General features: G+C 41.1%; 1 protein-coding gene across 7 annotated transcripts in view; it reads right to left on the reverse strand.

Moving 5' to 3' along the window:
• Positions 1-22,063, reverse strand: part of inpp4b (inositol polyphosphate-4-phosphatase type II B) — a 218,774-nt gene that overhangs the window by 90,965 nt on the left and 105,746 nt on the right. For 5 of the 7 annotated variants that reach the window (XM_063883246.1, XM_063883249.1, XM_063883245.1 and 2 more), the window contains one exon: positions 17,480-17,596. In XM_063883246.1, the coding sequence (XP_063739316.1) occupies positions 17,480-17,596 (117 nt within the window). Of the gene's footprint in view, positions 1-3,978; positions 4,135-17,479; positions 17,597-20,445; positions 20,602-22,063 lie in introns of those variants that run through there. The other 2 variants (XM_063883251.1, XM_063883253.1) reach the window with 2 other exon arrangements.

A 22,063-nucleotide genomic window follows, 5' to 3' on the forward strand; every position in this document is an offset into this window, starting at 1 on the left:
AAGGACACACTCCAACACTGGCCCTTATCACCCAGAGCAGGTACACAAGCAAAAAACAATGAAACACGCACACAAACACTTAAGCATGCACCCACTGCGCATATCTAGACAACTGACATTGTGGGCACACACAGAATGATATTTACAAACACAATGGTAACTGGAGGTCATGGGGGTGAGTCATTTCTTAATCAGGAGGTGGCGAGTGATCGGAAACACTAAATTTAACGCTTTCTTTATTTACGTGAGGGTTGGTGACCTTGGTTACCAAAAGAAAGCCACAACAGATCCTAGAACTAAAATAAAATGATCTCAGTCTCATAAACCGCTTAATGTGCTGTAGACACATTTTTAAAATACATTTATAGTTGTATTGCTCATTTTGAGTGATTATGAATCTGCTCTTTGGCCTTTTTCTGTGCACTCTAACTTTGTCCCGAATTACTGATGTTTCGTCTTTAAGGAAGGTACTGGTAATCTTCATTTTTCTAAATAAATAAAGCTTACTCAAAGCAGAGGACATATCCAAGACATTGATCTGCATACATGAAGATCAAACATTAGATTAAAGCTGGTTCAAAACATGAATCAAGCAGACTGAAAACAGGCTTTTCTTTAATGCTTGACTTTGAAGTTCAAAATGTCCTGTCAGACAGATTTTAGAGCGTTCAAACTGTGAGTTCCTGAAAAGCAAGGGAAAGTAATGGTCTGAGGTAAACACCATTTTCTAAAATAAAGTTTATATGACTAAAAACAGATCCAAGATATTGACCTGGATACATAGAGAAGATTACATTTGTTTTCTTGAAATCTTGAAAAGTCGGAATTAACAATCGTTGAAAAATAACATTGTTGGCCCATCTTTCAGAAATCACACTTACCCATTTACTAAAAAGAACAATACACATAATCTCTCTGTAATAACTGTAAGTCTAATAATTGCTCTATGTAACAGTATTCATGTTCTGTAACCAAATCTATTGGTACATTTTTAGTTGTTATTGCTCATTCTTTTTAGCAAATATTAATGTATTCTGTGGGCTATTTTATGTGCACTCTAACTCAAAAATTCTGCAGACAACAGAAATTAATTTGACTCTTACAGGAGCAGAAATGAACGTTGAACATCAATATGGTAAATCCTAGATCAAAGTGTGTTCAAAACATGAATAGAGCTTACTGAAAACAGGCCTTTTTTTAACGCCTAACTTTGAAGTTCAAGATGTCATGTCAGACATATTTTAGAGCACTCTTACTGTGAGTTCCTAGAAAAGCATACTGAGACATGGAAGGGATTGGTTTTGAGCTACCTTCTGACGGGAGAGTGTTTGAGGCTCCTGGCTGTAAGGAAAAGCCAAAGTACTTCTTAATTCCTACATTTTTTAGCATTTAGAAAAACAACACTGTGGCTGAACCCTATCACCACAGCACACGTCCCCACACTCTATTCATGGAGCCAGGGGCTGTGTCAGTCCATGAGAAGATCATTGAGCAAATGCCACTGGCAGCCGAGGTTTTAGCACAGACGGCAACAAGGGATCTTAGACAACCAGTCACCCCCAAACCCAGGCAGGGGGAGACAAAAGCAGGCGGCTGTGTTTTCCCCGAGTGAGCTGATGCTCTCATTCTTAGCTGTCTACCCTCCATATTGTCCTCCTATTCTTCCCTGACTTATCGGTTTCATGGTTCTCTACCTTGACCTCATTCCCCTGCTCTTAATCTGTTAAAAAGAAAGAAAGTCTGCTCATCCACTTGTACCCTTCCCTATCCATTTCTTCAAAGCTTTACTAACAGATTGAATGGAAGGGTAGCTTTAATAGCTTTAAATAATAATGTAACTATTTTGGCTTTATAGAATGGCCCAATTTACTTATAAAGGACAGTGTGTCGCCTATCGCTCCCTTTACAAGACTGCACTAACAAGTCACCGAGTGCAAAACTGCAGTATCTTACAACCTTTCCCTCTCTCAGAAGCTATCCGTACCATAACATTGTCTGGGAGAAATTAAATTTAGGCAGCTGCTGGTATTACCATTGTTTAGGAGAAATACAGTGGCCTTCAGGTAACAAAAATAAGCAAAATGCCAGAAGCCAGAGTCTGATTGGTCCTTTGATAATACACAGATGAAAATAAAGTTAAAGGGGCCTTTTTAGGCTCACTTTCAGGTTCATAACTATATTTTGTGCCTCCACTGTGACATGATTACATGCTTTAATGTTCAAAACAGTATTTACATTTTCTTTTGCTGCAGCACCTCTTTTCACCCTCTGTCTGAAACCAGAGCCCAGTCTTTGCTGACCATTACCATGCACAAAACCTATATTACACAGTACAGGAAGGTGAAAACCCCAAAAAGCATAAAAGGGCCTCCTTAATAACATTATATGGCATTCATGCTTATATACCTAAATACCACACACTGGCCCGTTAAGCCTGTGCTAGCAAGTTACTCTAATTATTGATGTAATACGTGTCTGGTTATGGAGATCTTTTATGCAGTTTTAAACGGTCCTATTCTTTAGAGGAAATATTCCAAGTTTCATTTTTACAGGCCATTTGGACTAATGACATAAATAGAAAACGCTTACAACTGCACTCATCGGAAAATATTTCATATTTTCTAAATGTCTCTCTAAGACAGGTCTTGGTAAATCATATATCAATGAGGGTTGTTAATTATGAGGGCTAATACAGCAGAGTTTTCAATGTTTTGGTCCATTGGATATAATCAGCAAATAAGGATATTTAATTGTTCCCAGTCCAAGCTGTGTACTGATACCGTGTACTCTGTGTGTTTTGTACTCGCCCTGGTCCTGGGGCAATGTGCGTGCACTCCAAGTAATGTGAGGCAGACTTATCTGAGTTTAATAATAACAGTGATTGGTACTGAGATACAAACACTTTGATGTGCTGTTCGGGTGTGTTTGTCCCATTACATGCCTTATTAATCGTTTGTACTATTTTTGTCTGCTTCATGAATAACTTTTGAGATGTATCAAAGGCATAATATGCACCTACTGTTAAACTAAAAGTAAGAGTCACTGTACAAACATGAAACTGAAACGGGAGATAAATGCCTTCTGGGTCTGGTTTCGTTAAAAAAGAAAGCTAAACTTTAATCTCTTTCTACTCTAGAAAGATTTTTGGGTGTAAAATCATGAAAGTGGGCTCTTAATTGGCGTAGCTTTCCTCGACTTAACGTTTGTGCTCACATAATTCTGTGTTAATGCTTATCTCGCTTTGGACAACGCAAGGAGGGTTTAACAAAAATCTTAACTAAATGATATAGTGGACTGTAGACACAACAACAAGGAATATGCATTATAAGGATGAATCAATATTTTAATGTCAGACTGGTGTTAGAATTTGAGCCATGATGAGGCAGCTTTGTCAGTACTTAATGCATTTGGTAGCATAATTAGTCAGCTGTTGAGGAATACAGCGTGCCATTCTGAGAAATTGGCTACAATGACAAACAAAGTCAATCATAACCCCAGCCTATTATGTCACAGAGTTGCACAGTATATCTAGTCTGATATATTTGGTGCTGGCATTTTCCAGTGGATGAATTCATCAGTCACTGTAGTGTTCCATTTTTACCATATCTGCAGTATGCTGGAGCAGGATCTTTCCTCAGACTGTTAATGTTGCTTTTTAATCAGATTATGTCATTATTCATAATTCAAAAACAATCCGACAGCTTTACACGTCATTCCAACTCTCTGAACAGAATGAAGGAGTAGTTGCAGCTTTCTGTCAAGTCTTTCACAGCTGAATTTGTTTAGTGAGCTGGAAATATATCTCTTCTAAAAGGTATATATTCTGCTTATGAAAAACATTTAAGGTGACACGCTTTAAAACCTTGAAACCTTGAAACCTTGAAACGCTTTCTGTGCAGGAACGATGATGAAATGTTTACAGCTGACTCAGACTTTATAAGCACTATAATAAGGCTGGACTGAAAAGTAAATACTCACTTAAAGACTGACAGCTGAGAGCAAAGGGAATCTCCTTTTAGGATTCCTTCTTCTGCACGTCCAAAAACATCTATAGAGCCATGTAGCATCACAGAGCAGGGGACACATTAATATCCCTCTTCCCCCCAAAACTGCTTAAGGTTCCTGAGTATGTGGGATTCTCTAGTCCAGAGGACTAGCTACAGAAAAATAATGATGCAGGCTAAGTGTTCATACTTGCTCTCACTAACATTCTTCAGCTTGTCAATGCCTGCCCTCAAAACCCCAAAGGCTCTTCCTACCACTCTGTTAGATTTCTGACTCCCTTTATCCCTGCTTATTGTTTACTTAATCATGTTTTGGTTCGACTGGGAACAAAGGTTTTCTTTACTGACAGTCTTTTTGAGTAATACACAGGGCTCTAAGAATGATAAGAAACTGGTTGAGTAATAATAAGTAGGAGGAAGTCAGATTCAGATGTCAATGTCAGAGAAAGAGCTGCAGGAACAGTATGAGAAAAATAAACTTGTGGCGAATGCATGCTGGCCTTGGTACTGGAAATACATTAGCAATGACTCCCCCCCACACTCTAGGCTTTGCTCCATAAACTTTAACAGTTAACCCCACTGTATACTAGGTGATAAAAATCAAGGCTCCTTTGCTCACAGTCTGTAAACATGACTTGGTAGTAGTTCCAAAGCCTGCACAGCTGATTCAAATCCCTTCTCTTGACCTGAGCACTACATTTAAATTGCAGCATGGCAAACTTGAGGCAGTTTTGATAGAGTTGCATTTATACAACCCCTATTGTATCTGTCAGCAGATGAGATGGATCCATATGACCATATGCTTCACCAATGCAAGTGTTTATTATCAGCTACTTACTGCGAGCTGCTATCAGCTAGTCCTGGCAGAGGCTGTGGTTAGCAGCTTCCCCTTCTCTGACTATGCGGTTCAAGTAAAGGCCCACAAGTGCAGCAACGGAAAGACGTTGCATGCAGAGTCGAGATGGAATGCACCTTATCATTTATTCACCCACAAAACATGTTAAACACAACATCCTGTTTGTCATATCACAAAAGCTATCCTGCTAGTCACGTTAGTAAGAAGCTGTAAGGCAACATTTCACACACAGAATGGTAGCAAGTTCCCTTTAATACCCATGGATAGATACTAGGGAATGTGCAGGTTTAAATTCCCTGCCCTTATGTAACAGCAAGAAGCTGCTAGCTCACCCCCAGGCCTGTAAGGCTACAGGCTATGCTGGGTCTCTCTCTACCATGCTTTCTTCCTCACACACACACAAACACAACCCAACACAAACACACTCACATAATAGCGCTATAATATGCTAGCTCATGCCTGAAGTGGTTGATAGCTCTCTTCTTCTGAGATAGGGGTTCTATAGGTGGTTGTGAAAGTAAACAGCTCGGATCAAACCAACTCTCAGCTCTCTTTGAAGAGTGGGAGACAATTATGGGGATCAATGGTGCAGCCCGGAGGTGGTTAACAGCCAAGACAGGCAGACAGACAGGGATTGATGCCCTGTTATATTGAGAGTTGACTCCTCTATGACTTCACTGTAAACCAGAGCCACATCCCAGCTGCACTGCATTCTGGATGGACATACATGTTGGTATACATACACGGTACATACAATAAGAAATCCCAAAGTGAGATACAAATACTGTAAAAGGCAGATTTTACTACATTTCAAATGGGGGTCAATGCTCTGTGTGGGTGGACACTTCTTCAGGCAACATTTCTCCAATGTATTGGTAGGTACTACCTATGTTCACTATGGATAAACACGACATTGCGCAAAGTTTTATGAAAATGTTTATGTGTGCATGTTTATTTGTGTGTTATCTGTAGGTTGCATGTTACTTTGAGCTATATTCGACATCATTTGTACATGGATGGCGACAACAGACTGCACAGCCCAGTGTGGTTTAGGAGTGTGCAAAGGTTGAGCCTCTAAGTATATTTTGAACAGCGTTCACTGTGTAGGAGTTTCTCTTGCCCCTACCTCTCCTGTGGGACAAGTGTGTCTGTACAGAAGATGTGATTTCAGATGGCTCGCACCACCTTGACTCAGTAAACAACAAGATGAAGGAAACAGTGGGAGAGGTGCAACAGCCGCTAGCTGTGTTTGTTCCTCAACACACCACAGCCATATTAGTTGCCTAAATGACATATTTGCCAGTTGATGTGGAACAACATCAACAAAAGAGCCTTTTGAACTAAATATAGTGTTTATGTGAAAGTAGAATTTGTCCTTGGTGGCTATGATAGCACATGAATATATTCAGGGTTTGTTGTACACTTATGAATAGGACATGAGATTGTACAAAAAAAATAGAGATAAGATCAAAACAAATACATTTGTATTTCCAAGGGAGGGAAAAAATGTCTCTGAGATGTTTAAAGGCTTCCCACCCTCTTTGCGTGTGCCGAGGGGGGAACAATGTTGGCTGATTTCTGATTATCATATAATTCCATCTGCACCAACAGAACAGAACCACAAAGCAGCAACAAGACCCCTTCTGCCCAACACTCATTTACTTTAGGTCCTCCTGGGTGAGGAGAGGAGGAGGAAAGCAATGTGTCATTACCTCCGTCAACAGAGTGAGAAGGCAGAATACTGCACAAGCAGGGCTGTACTTTAGTGCTTGCACACAACCGTGCTTAGACAGATGCCATAAAATGCTTTATGAAATGTCTTTCAATTGACAAACGGCAGGATTAATTGCATGACTTTACAGTGTGCTGGCTCCCACACACAGGATTACCAATGCTGTTTGGCCACAGGCTTACATGTGAGTGTGTGCAGCTACAGGAACACTCACACACTGTACACGACCCTGGCCTGGATGGCGAGCTCATCAGTGGGGCAGTTAGCCATGGAAAATAACAGACTTCACACACACACACACACACACACACACACACACACACACACACACACACACACACACACACACACACACACACACACACACACACACACACACACACACACACACACACACACACACACACACACACACACACACACACACACACACACACACACACACACACACACACACACACACACACACACACACACACACACACAGCCAACGAGCATCAGCACTTTCCACCAGTGCCTCTCAAAGGAAACCATTACACTGCAGAAACCCACGGGAAGCCAGGCAGAAAGGGGATTTTCTGAAGCATTTTTTTCTTTCTTCCTCTCCACCTCTCTCTGTAAAAGAAAAAAACTAACTTACACTAAGCTACTTTTGCCAGAGAGAAGAGATTACAGTCAGCCAAGCGTCTAATTCACCTGTGACCCAGTAATTCATTTGGCTGATAATCTGCTATTGCAGGTGACACTAACAATCACCGATATGATGGGGAAAGAGGCGAGGGAGGGTTAGGGGAGGTATGGCCTGGGCTGATTGGTGGGGGAGATATTTGATTAAATTCTGAAATGAATAATGCATTATGAAATTGATCCAGACAAATCCCACCTTGAGGAGATTGGAGTAGGATTAGACTGGTGAAAGCTTTGGGAAAGGTTACGAAAAAGAGGAGGATTCCTGGGAAGGTGCGCTTCAGTATCAAGTGCTTACCTGCAGCTTGATAAGGCAATTTACAACTCCTTACATTTATATTCCTGTCAGCGGCATGAACACACTGCAAATAACGTGCAAACAGAGATTTAGCCTCAAAAGAGTATTGATGACGGCCCTGAGGAAAAACAAACGCAAGCAGTTTGACTTTTCTTCCTTATTTATTTGTTCTTGGAAAGTCTTTTCAATTAATGGCATTCTGATTTATTGCTGACTTCAAGAGAAAGTGAGTTTTTTACTGAAAATAAATACCAAGCTATAAGTCATAATCTATATGCATTTAGTTACGTCTCCAAGGAAATAGTTTGACATTTAGGGAGAAGGATGAAGCTGCAGCCAGCATAACTTGAGTTGAGCGTAAGAAGTTGTTTTCACACTTGGTTTTGGACTTGGAAAACAAACAAGATGTAACATTTTATTTGTGAGCTTCAGGCAGACTTATCTACCTTGGGATGAAGTCAGGCTGATGGTTTCTCATGGTTTTCCAGTCTTTGTGCTAATCAAAATGACTGGTTCCAGCTTTGTGTTGGACTAATAAAGGGAGAGTCGATCTTCTAATTAGACTTTTTGCAAGATAGTGACTAAACAAATGTTCCCCGAATTAGAAGTTATGCTTTAATTGTGTTCTTTGTTTCCTCTCTTTGTCCCTCAACTTTCTTCTGCATTCTTTTATATTTACTTTACTGTGCATTTACATATTTGTTTTCCCCTTCTCTTTGTTTTCTACATGTTTGTATGTGTTAGCAAGCATATTCAAGTTTGACACACTATTTATATTGATTGCACATGCATGCTTGGTACTTTGATCTGAACCTTTCTAACCATTACATGTCTTTCCTAGATTAGTGTCATATAAAGCACAACTGTAAATACTAATAAAAAATAAACTTAATTAATTGGCAATTATCCCAAAGTCTCCATAGAGTGTATAAATACACTGTTTACTGGTGCACTCTCCTTACTTGTGGCTTTGCCCTACAAAGGAAAGGGCGTCTCTGCATGGCAACAGCCACAGACATCAGCTCAGCAGTTTTTATAAGTAATTAATTACTTTAGCTCCTCCGCTTAGATTTAGTTGGTTGCTTTTAATGAGCGTGCACTATTCCAACAACTATTTTAACGAATGACTGCTTACAACCCCACAACAGAAGTACGAGTGCGCTTCATTTCAAACAATTGTAAATATTCAATGGCGCAATAAGCCACTTTATTGAAGTGCATGTCAACACAGTGGGGGAAACAATGTGGAAAAACAACTTAATTACTTTCCTAAGTAGAGTAAACAGGAGTTTGAAGTATCGTCAGCCAATGAAAATGATATCATTGCTGGGGGAAAGCACTTAAAGCCGGGGCTTTGGAAAGAGCCTGAAATGTTTTCCAACACATCGCTCCAGCCTGACATGTTCCGCCGCCAACAGCCTGTCCGTGCAGCTTTCCAGCCATATGAGACATATGTTGTGTGAACCTGACATGGCAGAGTGAGTGCTCAGTTGTCAATAAATTGCTTTTTAGTGTTTAAACGTTCTACTTTCAGGGACGATTTATTCCCCCTCAACTGTCACCTGCCTGGTTCCAGCACTTTCACCAGTGTGCCAAAGTTAGCAGAATTTTCCTTTTAATAAGAAAAAGGCAGATAGAGCAGCGCATTCAGATTTTTTGAGGGCGAGTTCACCCCAACTGTGCGGTACTTCATGTTGAAGAAAGCACTTTAATTCATTACTATGTCAAATGTATCCATCTTATGAAAGGCAAATCCCACTCCGGTTTTGGAGTCATGCCATAAGGTTTATATTCTGAATCCATATTGTTAAAAGCTGCCATGGTGTCTTTTAATGATGAGCTTGATTTGCAGGCTGTGTTCACAAACAAGTTGGACTTTAATATCGGCCTATCATCCAGACATTTTCAATGCAGCTGGCCTCTCCTAATGCATAAACAGCCCTTTTCAGTTGCTTTAATTTAGCCCAGGCACTAAACGCAAAGTTCTCATCTAAAGGTGTTTTACTTCTTCTGAAGAGATAGCTTCACAAATTATACAACAAAGTTGTTCTCTCCTTTCCTTCCTGATGTTTTATCCTCTTCATTGTGCTTGTAATGAGCCATGAAACGCTGAACCCATTGGCATAATGGGATGAGTGTTAAAAACAAAATTAGACGCTCTGTATTTAAGTGAATAATTGGCCGTCAAAGCACAGAAGTTTTGAAGGAGAATGTATTGAAAACATTTCTGAAAGACACTGTATAGGGCAGATAAAAGAGAGGCACATCCTGGGTCTGGAAGAACTGGAGGTTCACAGCAGTGTAATTGTGCAATTCATCAAATGCACTTTTTGTCGCCTGCCTTGGTGGGATGTGAAATTAAATACACCTTAATGAGCATAACTAATGGGCAGCTCGAGTGGGTAGAATGTGAAGGCGACAAAAAGGGAACTTCTGCGTACAGTTTGTCAAAATGTAATCACTGAGGCCAGCACTTTCCCTGGTGAAATTAAAGGTGTTCCTACAAATCATACTGTAGCTAAAAAGTTTCTTACACACACCCACGAGCATTGTGGGTAGCCAGAATCCACCCCTCAAGTTCCCACTGTTTTGACTTGTCACCATCCGTGTGGCTCACTTGCCATCATCATGATTGACGGATGTCAAACCTGTCACCTCCATGGGACTCAAGTCGTCTTTGCTGTGATTGGCAGGAGTCACACCTCTGCTTATTTTCCTCAAATTATTTTAAAAGTGTTCAGTGGTAGGAACAATCAAACAGCTAGCTTATGACATAATTGGTCAAATCTGTCATCATTCACACAGTAAAAAATATTTAACCTGACGCTAAATCGAAAGTTTCCTAGGATTATGTCATATCCCTTGTTTTTACTCAGCCTGGGATGCAGTGTATCTTGGGTGCTGATTTATTCCCTGAAGCCTGCAGGCTAAATCTGCAGGAAAAGGTTAAAGAGCAAGGATTTAAAAACCCCAAACCCCAAACCCTTAACTGCACCAATGGAGCTCCTCAGTGGCCAATAGATCGACTATCAGGGTTGTGCAGCAGGCAGCTGTGGATAAGCAGGTTGTGCCACTCATCCAGTAATCACAGGATGGCAGGTTTGCATTGACTTTTAGTGTTATCATGCCACGGAATAAATTGCCTGCGCACTCAGTGTGAACACACAACACAATGAAACACAATGAAAGTAGTAAAGCTTTATACAAGTGTAGACCATTTACCATTTATTGTGGCAGTATAGGGCTGGTTACAGGTGTGAAGGTGTTTTATGGTGTGAATTTAAACTAGGCAAAGAAATAACTACTTCCAGTGACCACCCTGAAATAATTATGATTAAAATGAATTAAGATGTCAAACATCAATGTTAAGAGTTGCTCTGAAATTTCACAATGCTGTGTTTTTCAGGGGCGGCAAAACAAAATCCCTAATTTAATAAGGCTTATGTACTGATTTTCTTTGTGACATTTTAATATACTGTGTTGACAGAACATTAATTGGACAATAACATATTCATCCATTAGCATGGCATGCATCCATTACAGCAGTAGACCTAACACTAAAACAGAGGAAAATGGTTTTATGCTGCTCATAGCTGAAGTACCGTTAAACTATATGACATTTTTGGCCTGGCAAGACTCTTCAGCGAGCATTAAAAAAAAAAAGAGAGGTCACTGGTGTGTCTAATTTTAGCCTCGCCGACTTGAACAGGAGTACTTTTTAGCACTTGTGACATTGGCTGACATTGCCTCAGTGTTGGTGAGGGAAGCAAAGTGGCCATCAGACAAGAGACAGTCCTTATCTGAGGACTCTTGCTCTCGTAGGTTATCACCGCTCAGCTGTCCAACCAATCACTACCCGGCCCTTTCTAGGATATCTCTAAGATTGGTTCTTGTAATGTGTGTATGTGTGTTTCTGTGCATGTGCGCATGTTCCCTCCAGCTCTCTCTCACTGTCTGTTCTGGTTCCCTGTCTGCTTCCATTTCTGCCCCCCCCCCTTTCTGGCAGTAAACTCATGCACTTACAGAAATTCCCACCACACTGACACTCATCCAGCTAAAAGCAAGAGCCTATGCCAAAAAAATGTCAAGTCACCGCCTTTTACACATCATGATTATTGACAGGGCAGGATTAACTGAGGCTGGGATTCTCCATACTTCAGCAGTTCATAATTGGAGCGACAATTCACAACTGGAAGGTGACTGCTCAACCTGCCTCCTGAGATGTGGCGAATATCTGACAGTCGAATAGTTAATAATCACTCACCATGGCATGCGCTGAAGTGACATAGCTGACACAATATCCAGTGGTTTTTGATTCTTAAATGTATATGTTTTTGCTATTTCAATTATGAAAGTAAAAATAAAGATTGAACATCTGTATGCTGAATTCTAAGTTAACAGATATCTGAATTACAAAATAATGTAGGAGCTAATTCACCCATATTCAAGATGCAAGCTCACTGCTATATGCCACATCCACAAGCAAGCAAACACACATGTATATACTGTCACAAATTTGCTTAACATTAACCGATATTGGTCTGATTTTCTTTTGACAAAAAGCTAATTAATACTTTCATTTCTTACATGGCAGGGACATTTTTAAAATCAGATTTGAACTGGTGTGAACACAAAAAAAACAAAATCAATTTCCTCCTATCCATGTTTTGTAGCTTTTCTCATACAACACCTATACAATTTTGAGTGTGTGTGTGTGTGTGTGTGTGTGTGTGTGTGTGTGTGTGTGTGTGTGTGTGTGTGTGTGTGTGTGTGTGTGTGTGTGTGTGTGTGTGTGTGTGTGTGTGTGTGTGTGTGTGTACTGTATGTGGCATGTAGGCCGGCAGTGTAAGATGAAACTTTGATCTGTTCTTTTATTCCATTGCCCTCTGAAACAAAGACATCTAGCTACAGTATACCCTTTTAGCGCAGATGGTGATTCTGTGTGTGTGTGTGTGTGTGTGTGTGTGTGTGTGTGTGTGTGTGTGTGTGTGTGTGTGTGTGTGTGTGTGTGTGTGTGTGTGTGTGTGTGTGTGTGTGTGTGTGTGTGTGTTTGCCTGTGTGTTTACCATGCCGCTTGTGGCAGCCAGAGGAAGATAGCCATTATAGTAACACAGAAAAAACCCGTCTGCTTGTGTTTTATTTGATTGAATACATTTTATAGAGGCTTTATAGAAAAAGACCAGACATGCACAATTTCCCAGTTTAAAGCAAATGAGGTCTTTTGTTTGTCACACTTCAGCGCGCCTCACAGAAACCAATCCAAATTCCTCACCTCAACCAGTAATGGGAATGCAAACTGAAAACCACATTTCACGTTAATTCCAGATTGCAGTTTGCAGAGGCAGGATAAATGAGGCTGTGATTAGAGAGAAGAGCTCTTTCACAGGCAGCTGTCCTATCCCTTTAAACCACAAGAACACTCAGTGAAAGCTCCACACCGACAACACACCACAGGTCTCTCATTAGCAGGGTGTCTGCGAGCCTCCTCACACAGGTAAGTGAGCGCCAACCTGATGCAGCAAACACAAATAATCCTATTTGCCTCTTTCATATGCTTTTAACTAAAGGCCTATTATCCATGTTACCTTAGATGAGCCTGCCTCTAATTGATTATGAACTTTAAAGATAATGATAACGGCTACCAAGATTTAATCCAAGCCTTGTAATAAAAGGCTTCTTCGACCACAATTTCAATCTAAAAGGTAAAAGCTGTTGATACTTGAACATGTACTTTTCTCCAGCCTGTATTTAAAATATACTCGTAATTGCGTGATTTCTATTATGAAGGGCAAAGACCTTTTCTTCTCATTGCTCATTTAATTACACATTTTTGAAGATGCAGCGGATTAGTTATGGTTGGAATCATCTTTGTTTAAGTCATTATGCTCAAAGATTTGGCTGAGCTCATGGTACAATTGTGTAATTTCTGTTAGGAATACCTTTTCTTACAGTCAGAGAGAAATAATCCTTGATTCAGTGTTCAGAATGAAAGCTGAAAGGGAATTATATTGCTGCTGGGAGCCACTCAACGTGCAGTTGCAGGTAAGACATCAGGGACAAAGTAAGGCTAGCTTTTGACAGCCAGGGCTTCAGGGTGGGATCACTTACACCTGAGAGATATCTTACCCGGTCTGACTCCTTCTCACACCTCCACTGCCTCACTTATCGTCCTCTCAGCCCTGTGCGTACTCTCAAATATTCATGACCATGCAGCCAGTGTCATCTTAGAATATATCTAAATGGGAAGCCCAAGGCAGAAGGAAATCATCCTACTATGAAATTCTCTGGTCCTCGATGGATGTTAAAGCATTCATCTATAAACCTCCCTCCATCAGTCCCCTCCCCCTCCCTGTTACACGTTCTTCCCTTCTTATTTCACCTCTTGTGGTGAACAGACGTGGCATAAAACACAAAATGGAAATATTTGCTAAATGTATTTTAATAAATATTCAGCGGTTGTGCTATCTGCTTTTCATTGGAGTGAATCAGCTCGTGGCACAACATCTGCTATAAGAGCTGAAAGTGATATCTAAAACTTTTGACAGCTGATTTGTAAAACACACAAACGCATTCACACACATGCAAACATAGCATGCTCTCTCTCTCTCTCTCTCTCTCTCTCAAAAGCTAAATTAAATGACTGAGCCTTGGCTGAGTGATTCTGCCACTAAAGCATTTGGAGGCGGACGCCTTGTGTCAGCTCATGTTCAGGGTCATGCTAGTGTCACTTAAAGAGTCTCTAATGAGACCCAGACAGGCACAGTGTCCAGTCGAGCAGAGCCGAAAATCTGAAAGCCACCACAGTATGAGGGCACTGGTGCAGAGAAAAAAAAGTATTGAAAGGCCACTGCATGAGGTGTAATGAGAGAAAGAGACAAACACATTTCATGCATTTTTCTAAAAACAAATATCCTGATCAAAACCTTTGTGGAAATGTTCACAGAAAGTTGGATGCATCAAATAGAAAATGGTATTTAAAGAGAGTTAAAAAGGCTCAACAGTGAATGTGCGGTAAAGCTGCTCATTCAGTTTTAAGATTTAAGTCAAGCTTGAGTGAAATGCTGTGTTTTGTATCAGAGATATTTATGACGGACTGTCAGGAGCCACTGAGATATATCACTCAGAGAGGCAGAGTGAGGGACAGGATGAAAAATGGAGAGACATTACAAATGTCCAAATTCAACAGCAGTTAGAATAGTATTTCATCCGGTCTCTATACGTTACAGTAGAAAGGGCTCCAAAAAAAGAACTCATTTAGATTATTTTGAAATCGTATTGCAAACTGCGACACGATCGCGATACAAAGGGGAATTATTGAGACATAATTGAAACATCAAATAATATCTTAAAATGATGAGAGAGGATCTTTACTAGACAAGCATTTCTAATTAAGTCTGTAGAATACTGTTTGTGAGCTGCGCCAAATGACCTATTATTCAGAGATTTTTACATATTTTGCTGAATAATTAAGATTCTGGTCCATATTTGAATTGTTCTATTAGCCTTAACAGAAGCTCCTAAATACGAAAACTGCCTGTTTTTAATATAGCTGTTCTTCAATTTAGCTGTTATATATTTGACCAGGCACCAGTGAAATATCTTTATATGATGGGCATTAGCTTGCCCAGCCACCTTCTGTTCAGTCAAACCTCTGGTGGCAACATACTGCACAACACAGGAGGACGGAGGTGGGGATTGAATTGAGAGATACAGTGTGGAGCTCACATGGGTGTTGTTCCACATGAATATTCAATACACACCTCAGAATAAACCATTGAGTTTCCATTTCAAGCTAATTCCATCTGGGATTGTATTTCAAGGCTGAAGAGGTAACAGGTAACATAAATGTATGTACAGCTAGACACTAAAGGTAATGCCATTCCACAAAAATGCAAAAAACATGCCGTGCTATATTAGAAATACAAATGAAAGTAAACCGATCATCTGTTGAAATGAAACTGGGTGCAGCAGCACACTCGGGGAACACGCTCATTTTTTCCACATTTGGCAAATGATGGTATCCTGGCACAGTGCTGCACAATCTGGAAAGAAGCTACAGCAGGCTGAATACATTACTAGTTGGACAGATAAATGATCAGCAGGTGGAGTTTGTATTAGCCTCAAATCCACTCCCATCTTTTAATACCAAGAGACAGGAGGCCTGCAGAAGCCATAGAAAGAACAAAACATATTTTCAGGCCACTATTGAATTTGTGCAAACATATTTCTTGGCCTCGATTTAGTAAATGCCTATGTTTTGATCAATCTCCGGGCACCAAATAAATAATGAAATCTTTTTGGCAGTGCACAAGGCCAAGTCGCTCATTCCCGACGCCACCTGCTTAGGACACCTCGGTTGCAGAAGGCTATGGAAAGGGAGTCTTTAATTGAGCTTCACTTTCGCTTAGTTGTTGTTGAGTTATTGTCAGTTGGCAGCTACCAAGTTGCAACCAATGTGGCCTTGCAAGCGGATAATCAAATTAATGTACCACTACTTGGAGCCAGTGAAATTGACATACTTCAGGGAGAAAGCCTGGTTTGTTGAGATTGCTTCCTGTATATCCACTTATCTTGTGTGCAAATTAAAGCAAAAAGTATTTGAAAATTGAGGCCTTCCAATTTACAGTCGGTGCTCAAACTAATACATGGTGGCATAGGTTAAAAGAACAGATTTTTCAGGTTGAACTTATTCTGTAGGAAAAGATGTTCACTTAATTGTATGAACTAACAGCTCATTATAATATTCCCATGGACACGCTTAATTTGAATCATCTAGAGGAAATGTCTTTGGGAGATGCCTGCAAAAAAAACAAGATGTTTGATGGAGCTGAGGAAGGATCTTGGAGATATAAAGCTTTCTGTATTCATGATGGTTATGAAGACGGAGGTTATGAGTGTTAAACCAGGGTTTTACTTAGAAAAACACACTTCTTGTTTGAGTCAAGCTTGGTGTGATATCTGAAGGTAAAAGCGATGAATGAAGATAGTCAGACTCTTTGACTCTGCATAACGCCTCGCTGTTGGGTCTGCATTAAGAAACTGTCTCTGCAGGTGGAAAAAGAAACACAGTTTCAGGCCAAAGCAAACACCAATTTGCACAACCCACCCACCTTGGTGTAAGACACCACGGCTTACTCTGTCCCGGCGTAAAAACAGAGGCCTTTATGTGGTACATTTTCAAATACTAACAGCTGCAATGGAGGAGTCTTTACTCATCGTAAAGCTCATGAATGTTTCATAGTAAGTGATGCCAAATTAAGATCTTGGCACCCAGGGTTGAGTGGGGATCGCTTGATTAAGGTCATGCTTAGAGCCACGCTGGAGAGCCTGTTATAAAGTCAGTTTAAATATGTCTGAATCACAGGGCCCACCCATTCAGAATATACAATGTCTGGCATTCCCACTGAAGTGCCAGTGGATTTTCCCACGGGACTTTCAACACTAAAGGGTGCCCTGCTCAAATGCTCCAAGATTGGTCTTTGACTGCCCTAAATTATTGATACTGAAAGAGTACTATAATTCAGTTCCTGTTTTAAATCAACATCTCTGAAATCTGTAGGTTATTTATAAACATAATGAGTGTCTGCTGAGGATTTCTCGCAGCTTTTCATGTTCATCCCCTGTAAAGTTTAAAGCTCCGTGCTGCATATCCAACGCATGAAGGATGACTGCTTCACGGCAAACATTCTCATTATCATCTCTCACACACACACACACACACACACACACACACACACACACACACACACACACACACACACACACACACACACACACACACACACACACACACACACACACACACACACACACACACACACACACACACACACACACACACACACACACACACACACACACACAGTAGATTTTCAATATGCAACACACAATTGTTTACTCACTGATTCCTGGCTCTTGTCCTTTGCATCATACACAGTTAGCTTGACTAGTGTCTCCGGGCTGGCAGGATACTCTGACGGGAAGGTCACCCCCGTCAGAAACAGGGGGTCTTTGTTCGCCTGTCAGAGAAAGGGACAACACAGAAAAAGGGTGAGATACTTCATGTGTGTGTGTGTGGTGGTGGTGTGTATCCTTAGATGCACAGAAGTACTGCAACACTCATGTTAAAAAAAGGAAGAAAAAAAAGCAGGAAGCTGAAGGGATAAGAGGAGGGAGGGAGATTTTGGTTGGGTAAATAAACCAACAGCTGGGCTCAGTAGGTCCTTCTCCTCCCTTCGGGGTTTCTACCCACTCCCTCACACACACACACACACACACACACACACACCCCCTGCTGCCTCTCCTGGGTACAAAAAGAGAAGATAGAGCCCTCCCTGGTGGGTCTACCTGGAGCTCTGGCATAACTACAGTATCTCGACTGAGACTGCAGGCGAGGAGCAACAAATGTTGACAGGTAAGTTGGCACAGCGGCATGCTGGAAAAGGGGATTAAAGCGGTGTCCAGAGAGGCAAACACACCAGAGGGCTGTATGGCATTGGCTAATATTCACTCAAAACTTTTTTCACTTTACGCAGTCATCACCCTTAACTTCAATCCATTTTGAACAGCAGGGCTCGTTTTGCCATGGCCTGCAGAGACCTTGCTTTCATTGCACTGTAAAAACGTCTCATCAAGGTTGTAACTGTTCTTCACTTCAGATTTTAAAACTTCTCTAAGACCACTGCAGAGTGAAGAATTTATGCCACTTGTTTTCTTGAGGTATTGGTTTTACATAAGGTCTCTCTGCCACTGTCTATAGAATGTCCCTAGTTTCTTACAGTATTGCACCTTTTAGACCACAGGAAGTTTACTTTGGATGTAAAAATCTTTTAAAAGGAACTCAAAAAAGGAGGGTCTAGGGACAATATTTTACCTACAAGTCTGTGGTTAGGGATTAGTACTTTTATAACGTTTAGGAACATGCAGTGTTCATTCATGTGCTTATGATTCACAGCACAACATCAGTCAGCAGTGTGTTTTTGTTCATTGTGCAAGGCTTTGTCATGCCAAAATGGACTTAAAGACGAAATCATAAGGATGGACTGACAACAAAAACCAGGCTTCATTGAGCATCTATGCTTAAGTAAAAGCAAAGCGGGAATTGTGAAAGCAGAGGACATGATGGAACTGCATCAACCAGTGTTCTGAAAAGATACGTTGTAATTTAAGTGTAGCTCGCGACTCTATATGGGGTACGATAGGTTGGGACGTGTCACGTGGGCGGCACGTTGCCAGGAGTTCAATGTAAAGCCAGCCCACATTACGGTTATGATGTCATAACTGAAGCAAATCTGGATCAGCTTCGTTGTACCCCGGTTTTTAGATGTGGGTAAGGAGGAAAAGAGAGAGGGTTGTATTTTCTGACACTTTGTGAGTCTCCTTACACAGGGGACACATATTTATGTATAAAAGACATCAAAAAGTGCATTTTGCATAATAGGGGACCTTTAAGCCATTTGGCGTTGTCTACTTAAACCAATTCAAAGTACTTTGTGTGTTTACACCAGGGGCTTCCTCTTCCCCTGCTGCACTCTGATGGGCGTCTCTAGAACATAACCCTCTGGGACTCAGTGGGGACCTGGCTGGGGAGATGTAATGAGACTGACACAGACAGACTGGCAGACATGAATGTATGGTAACACCCTTGAGTAAAAAAAACATCAGCAAAGGAAAGAATGTTGACATACGTTTTGAATATCATGCTAATAATTGTCCAATATCAATTTGAATGACATTTGTTTAGTTGGAGGAAAAATATTTAGTTTTGATTGGAATCTTTCATTCGGACAAAAACAAAAACTTCCACCGTTGCTCCATTTACACTAGATCATTCTAAGCTACCAGGCTGGTTAACCACTTCTACTGGCAGCACACAGGAAATGTTCACTTCTCCAAAGCAAGTCCTAACGTATTTGGTGGAGCATTCCTGGAGTAGATCAATCAAAAATGAAGAATAAAGAGCGGGCTGGAGGGTTAAAAAGAACATTTGCTGTAAAGCTGTGTTCACAGATAAAACACTGACCAGGGATTTCTCTTTTTTATGAACACAAATAGCTGCAAGTTTTGGCCAGCCAAGAAATATTTTGGCCGGATAATTCCTTCAGTTTACCAGCCATTGGCAGATACACCAAAAACTAAATTCTGGACCCAGACTAAAACTCAGGTAAGAAGCAAACCAACAAGCCTCGAGTGCTTGGCTACAGTAAAGGATGTCTGGAGCCAAAGCCTAAAGCGCCAGTAATACTGTACAGCAATGTACTTAACACACACACACAAAGGCAGACTTATCTGTTGAACTGCTAATACACTCACAGAGGGAACACACAGAAACACCTCCTCACCACTCGCCCAGCTTCAGAAATCTTCCACGCGCTGACACAGGGGAAATAAAACAAGTCTATCGCTTCTTGTTTCAGCCTCCCTAGACATGGTTATACCAGTCGTAATGCCCAGTGCCGTTTTGCCGCCAAGCCAATGAAAGTTTGTGGTTTGTGTTCGCTAACATCCCGAACACACAGCCTGATTCAGCACAGCGGTTACAGACACAGTGGAACCAGTGCGCTGCTTTGGGCTCAGTGCAAAGCTTAATATATGTATATCAGTACTGTACACTGACAAAAAGACAGACAGAACCATTATACCCAAGAATGTGCAGGTACACACGCACACGCACACGCACACACACACACACACACACACACACACACACACACACACACACACACACACACACACACACACACACACACACACACACACACACACACACACACACACACACACACACACACACACACACACACACACACACACACAAGCCCTTACACTTCCCTCACTGGCACTCTGAATAGGCCTCATTCAGACTTACCAGCATGGTTGGCAGCCTCAGCTGCGGCTCAATCTTCTTAGTGCTACTGATGGGCTGAAACGAGCTAAAGTGGTAAGCTTGTCTCCATTTACACAGAAATAAGCCAGTCTGTCATACAAGTGGTCAGCATATGCTATGGGAGACAGCTGCCCCTCTCTTGTCTTTTTGTCCGTTTGGGTTTCAAATCTCGGTGGAATGGCCAATTTAGACCATTAGTAAGAGGGTGTGTGAGATTGTGTTGGGGGAGTCGGGGGGAGTGAAGTATTCTAGCTTGAATCGTGCTACCCTGGAGTTTTTCTCCCTCCCTTGACCACTCATAATTACACACACATACACAGACTAGACTTTTTGGACTTGTTCCAGGCAGGGGGTTCTACGCTCCACTAGCATCAAAGGCGGGTTTATCCCTTAGCTTTGTGTGGCATCAAATCCCTTCAAGTAGCGCCCCCCCTGGGACCACTGCCCATGTTTTAGGAAAGGGATTTTCCTACGAGATACTAGATAGCATTTTTTGTCTCCGACTTCAAATACTGCTTTTCAGAGACGTTTCCTATTGCACTTTAAAGAGATTTAGAGGGCTTTAGATGTTCTGCTTAAGTTGCCACTGGTCCTTTCTGTTTTACCAACACTAGATTAAGACAGACTGAACCCACAGAGACTTGCTATATGGAGATAAAAAAAAGGCTCTTTCTTTTGAAGAAAGCCGGCACTGTCACAGTTCCATACAATAAAGTGATACTAGTGAGTATTCACCATGTGCTAACGAAAAGGAAAAAAAAGTACACTCCTCTATTATACTAATTAGAGATGAAACAAGGCCTGTATTAATCAGTGACGCCTGACTTGACAGATGCCAAATATATTTCCCCTCTTTTCCATTTCTAATTCATGCAAATTAACCAACTGCCAAATTTTAAAACCTCAAAACCAAGTCAATGTTTTCACAGTAGTAAAAATCGAACACGTTTTTCATATGTACAGAAACAAAATGTTTTGTCAAATTGTATATTGCGGAAAAACACAGACTTATTGCACAGAAAGTTAGAAGAGTTTTAGTCATACACATCAGGGTTTCTGTTAGCCGGTAATTACAGGCTTTTAGCTGTTAAAATGTATAAATAAATGGTAAATTCAAAACCTGCTGCTCAAAATGTCCTGTAATAATGCTCATACAACACTTAGATAACGTAGGCTATCCCTAAACATTTGTGTTTTGACAGCTACGTTACTGGTGCTGCGTCATGACATCCACCCTTTACTTCGCTGATTTTCTCCCCAACGGTGCTCACAACAACAACAGTCGGGGAGTGCGTCGGGTCGATGATCGTGTTGCTTTTCTCATACGAAGCCAGATTGAATTAAAGAACTACTTCTCAAACCTTAGCCTCTTCTATAGAGTGCCGTGGTTCATTGTTTATTAATGTGGTTCAGCGGCATTTGGAAAAGTATTCACTGTCTGACTTTCACACGAGCAGCTGATGCATACCCCCCATCCCCATCAGTGTATGTGGTTCAGTCTGAATTGACGCTGTTTGGCCTCACATCGCTGTTATGAAAGTTTGTCTGGTATAAGAAGGGTGATGTAAGCATAGCAGCCGAAGCTAATCTGACTACCTTG

Source organism: Eleginops maclovinus, chromosome 5, assembly GCF_036324505.1.
Source record: "Eleginops maclovinus isolate JMC-PN-2008 ecotype Puerto Natales chromosome 5, JC_Emac_rtc_rv5, whole genome shotgun sequence".
NCBI classification, from domain to species: Eukaryota; Metazoa; Chordata; class Actinopteri; order Perciformes; family Eleginopidae; genus Eleginops; species Eleginops maclovinus.